General features: G+C 34.9%; 1 protein-coding gene across 2 annotated transcripts in view; it reads right to left on the reverse strand.

Moving 5' to 3' along the window:
* Positions 1-1096: 1096 nt before the first annotated feature.
* LOC106884325 (UMP-CMP kinase) overlaps positions 1097-4510 on the reverse strand; it is a 25516-nt gene continuing 22102 nt past the window's right edge. For both annotated transcript variants that reach the window (XM_014935656.2, XM_014935657.2), the window contains exon 7: positions 1097-1780. In XM_014935656.2, the coding sequence (XP_014791142.2) occupies positions 1742-1780 (39 nt within the window). In that variant the 3' untranslated portion in view covers positions 1097-1741. The remainder of the gene's footprint in view (positions 1781-4510) is intronic.

The raw sequence follows: 4510 nt of genomic DNA on the forward strand, positions 1-4510 counted from the left end.
TATTGAGCGAAACCACCTAAAAGCTCCACGAGGCTCCAGCAGGAGATGGTGGCGAACCCTGCTGTACTCTTCCACCACAACTTTCTCTTACTCTTACTTCCTGTTTCTGTTGTGCCCGTAATTCAAAGGGTCAGCCTTGTCACACTGTGTCACGCTGAATATCCCCAAGAACTACGTTAAAGGTACACGTGTCTGTGGAGTGCTCAGCCACTTGCACGTTAATTTCACGAGCAGGCTGTTCCGTTGATCGGATCAACTGGAATCCTCGACGTCGTAAGCGACGGAGTGCCAACAAACAAATACACAGTGAGCTTTGACACAATTCCACGTACAAAATTCTGGTCACAAGATATGTTAACCTAAGGTCATTGCAGAAGACACTTGTCCAAGATGCAATACAGTGGGATTGCATGTAGAACCACAATGTTATGAAACAAACTTTTTAAACACACACCCATATCGTCATCTTAAATGAATTCTAACTCATTTCAATATAAGACAAACACTATTTATGTTTCACATAAGTTTAATGAGGGACAAAAGGAAATATATACATTGTCATCTTTTTGCTATAAATAATAAAGACTTTTTTTTTTCTCTTTTATAATGGACGTATTGGAAATGATGCAGAGCAATGTAAATACTTTAAGCCAGAAGTAGATGTGTTTTAGCCTAATTGGATCGATTGTTTTTAATGAGATGTTGCTACCTTACCAGTCAAAAACTTTGAAGTTCTGAACTTATTTGTAAAGTTACTGTTTACTATGCCAAAGACCACTTTTTTCATTAATAATTACAAGATTTTAGAAATTTTATGTATGAATAAAATTTATCTTGGATTCTCTTTTCCTGATTTTTCTATTTGACAATCATAGTTTTAACCTAAAGGGATTAACAAAATATTTTCTGATGGGAAAATTAGAACTACTCTGATTGTAAGGCTTTACATTTTTCAGTGAAAATATTAAGAGACTATATAAAAGATTATGCTTTAGTGTATAGAAAGTCTTTATAATGAAAATGCTAAAATCTGAAGGAAAAAAAAAAACTGCTTCATAGCATCAATATATTTTGAATAAAACAAAAACTAGTAAGAAATTGTTAAATATATATGTATATATTTTGTTCATACAATGATTTTATATGCTGTAAATACATGAACACATATGAAAAAAGCTGAAATCCATTAAAACAAGGAGCACCCCTACTCGAATTTTTAAATGACTTCATGACCATGTGAACAACACCAGTTTGTAAAGTGGTATGTAGCTATAGGAATACCCTTGGTCACCAATACATTATAACCATTAGCAATAGGAATATCATCATTCACCAATACACTAGTCGGTTTTCCAACAATTATTTTATAACTTTAAGGGAACTCAATGCAATAAAATACTGCAATGTAAATTATCAAATATTTCTAGATGCAAGATAGTGGTATCAATAGACAAGGGACACACAATGACAACAGCTATTGTGTGGTTGTTTCTGCACTTGAATAATAAATGTGTATAAACTGCCCAAGTGCCCTGGAAAAGTTATGGTTTTATTTTGTTTACCATATATGGGGAAGGGAAAATAAAAAGAAGCAAAAATCAAATATAAAACAAAATGTATATGAAGGAAATGACTGCTATCTAAAAATAAACAAAAAATTTCGCAGATTTAAATATTGATAAAGATTGATGCATTGCTTCCCTTCAGTTTCAATAAAAACAAATGACGTGTTCATTTCTTTTCATAAGTTATCAAAAATAGTTTTTACTTCCTCAAAAACCTGAAAATAGAAAAAAGAACATAAGAAAGTATTAATGTAGGATTAAAAAAGATTTAAATTAGAATATATAACATGATTATTGTTGTGACTATCACATGACCATCAGAGAAAAGTTTCTTGTAATAGTATTGCTAATTATATAATGACATTCAAACCTCAAGGGTATATATCTCTCTGTCTTCATTTACTCAACCATCCCATTTATATTCTGATCCCTGTCCCTTGTGAGTATGCTCAGCATTTTGCCAACATCTCTATCCTGCTGTCTCCCACTCTCTCTCTCTCTCCTTCTCCTGCACTTCCCTCAGGTTGGATAACCATATATTTGTTTGCAGTAGCACACCTGTTTCTGTCTTCATTCCTGATCTCTCTCTCTCCCCCCTTGGGTAATCTTGTACTTCCTCTACAGCAATACACCTCTTTCTATCTCTCTGTCTCACTATAACCTTTCATCATCCGACACAAGACCACCTCTTCCAATGAGCCCTTCCCTCTTGAAAGTTTTTTTTATGTCTTGCAAGTACTTGGTGACCCTGTCAGTGCAGGTTCAACTTAAAAGCATCCAATCCACACTGTAAAGAGGTTGGTGTTCGGAAGGGCATCCAGCTGTAAAGACCTTGCCAAAACTGACCTCGTCTGTGCTTGTGCCATGTAAAAAGCACTAAGTCTACTCTGCTGAGTGGATGGTGTTAGGAAGGGCATCCAGCTGTAAGAATCCTGCCAAACAGTCACAGAAGCCTGGCTGGCTCTTGTGAAATCGTCCCACCCATGCTACCATGGGTGGGCAGATGTTAAACGATGATGAGTATCATTTGAAATTCCTTTGTTGTCTCATAAATTCAACATTGCGTGTTGACTTACTAAGAACATTCACAGATTCACAGTTACAATTGGCCAAGAAAGTCGTGCATTGCACAAATAAATGAGGTGTCACTAGTTTGAGTAGTGACATTGCATTTGTCAATGTTCAGAACACTTAACTCAGGCAAACTGTACTAAGTATCATGATTAGGCAGTTCACAATGAGTTCTAAATGAACCCTCCTTAGAGCCTACAGAAGGTAACAAAGAGCTGTCCCAGCATTTTGCCTGAATCCTCTGTGAGCTCCACCATGAGCTCAGCCTTGATTTCCATTACAGATTATTTGTATGTATAAAAATCCATATCACATTAAACTAATGCATATCATTCATAATTGGATGGCTATTCTTCTCTTGTGCTTGCAGCACATAGCAAAATACAAAGATGAGTTGTTAATCAGACACAAATGGTACAATTTTGATATATTCTTGCCTTGTTTCACACAAAGCAGAAGATTTCTGCTGGTATTTTTGAAGTTTTTCAATACTTTCCCCATTGGGATAAACTATATCAATAATTAATTTCTTTTTTAGTTATTATTTTCTAAAATTAAATTTGGTCTTTTGGTAGTGGATGGTTTTACATAGAAGCAGGCATGTGCCATCAGTAATTACTCAGGGTAGGCAGTTGGTGACCTCTATGTAGTAAAACACAAAAAATAAGTGAAACACCAAGTTGAAGGCAGATTTACTTCTGCCTTTACAGTACATAAAGAAAACTGTGTTGTAAGAGTGTATACAGCACGTGTACTACAGCAGTACCGTGCGTAGCTTAAATACTGAGATTGAAAAGCAGGGGCGAATTATGCCTACCTAATCTACAAAATAATAAAATATTTTGCATTTTATGCATAGTAATCAGAGTAACCTTCATAATTTTATTGAATTAAGTGCATATTTTGCCATAAAAGGCAAATGTTGCTATTGATCTATTTTATTCAAGGTAGGCACTGCTTAACTTGCTTAGCTGGACGGCATGTCCCTGCATAGAAGATATTCAAAATTCTAGCACAATTTCTTTCACTTATTTCCCCTTGCAGCTTCTCTATCCTGTCTGATTTTTATACCACACTAATTTTCTTTCAACAAATACTGCTTGCTTTGCTCAAGCTATAGCTTGAACAGTCAATTCCTGGTATTTTACATTCATGCAGAAAATGATTAGCAGAATTGTTAGAGTGCCAGACAAAATGCCTTCTGTTGAGTTCAAATTCTGCTGAGGTCAACTTTGCCATCCATCCTTTTGGAGGTTGATAAAATATTAGTTCAGTTTTTAGTTCAACTTAACTGACTAACCTTCTTCCCTCAAAACTGCAGGCCTTGGGCCTATATCAGAAAATTACTAATTTTATTATTATTTGTTACTTCAATGTTTTTTTTTTTATATATCACAAGTAAGGTAATCAAATCTATCTATTTACCTATATACATACAATATATATATATATATATATATACATATATATACATATATATACATACATATACATATATACATACATATACACATATATATATACATACATATATATGACCTTGCCCTAATTGCGGAGTCACTATCAGAACTAGAGGAGAAGTTTCAGGTGTGGAAGCAAGGTCTAGAATTGAAGGGCCTTAGAGTCAACCTAGCTAAAACCAAAATCCTAATAAGTAGGAAGGTAGATAAAACACAAACCCCTTCAGGTAGATGGCCCTGCTCAGTATGTAGAAAAGGAGTAGGTAGTAACTCTATAAGATGTACCCGGTGCAAGCTATGGACACATAAGAGGTGCAGCAACATCAAAGGCAGGTTAACTAGCAAGTTAGTTTTTGTTTGTGGCAGATGTTCAGGTGCAATAAAGACTGTAAATAAACAGGAAACAACTTCTAT

The sequence above is a fragment of the Octopus bimaculoides genome, chromosome 13, assembly GCF_001194135.2.
Source record: "Octopus bimaculoides isolate UCB-OBI-ISO-001 chromosome 13, ASM119413v2, whole genome shotgun sequence".
NCBI classification, from domain to species: domain Eukaryota; kingdom Metazoa; phylum Mollusca; class Cephalopoda; order Octopoda; family Octopodidae; genus Octopus; species Octopus bimaculoides.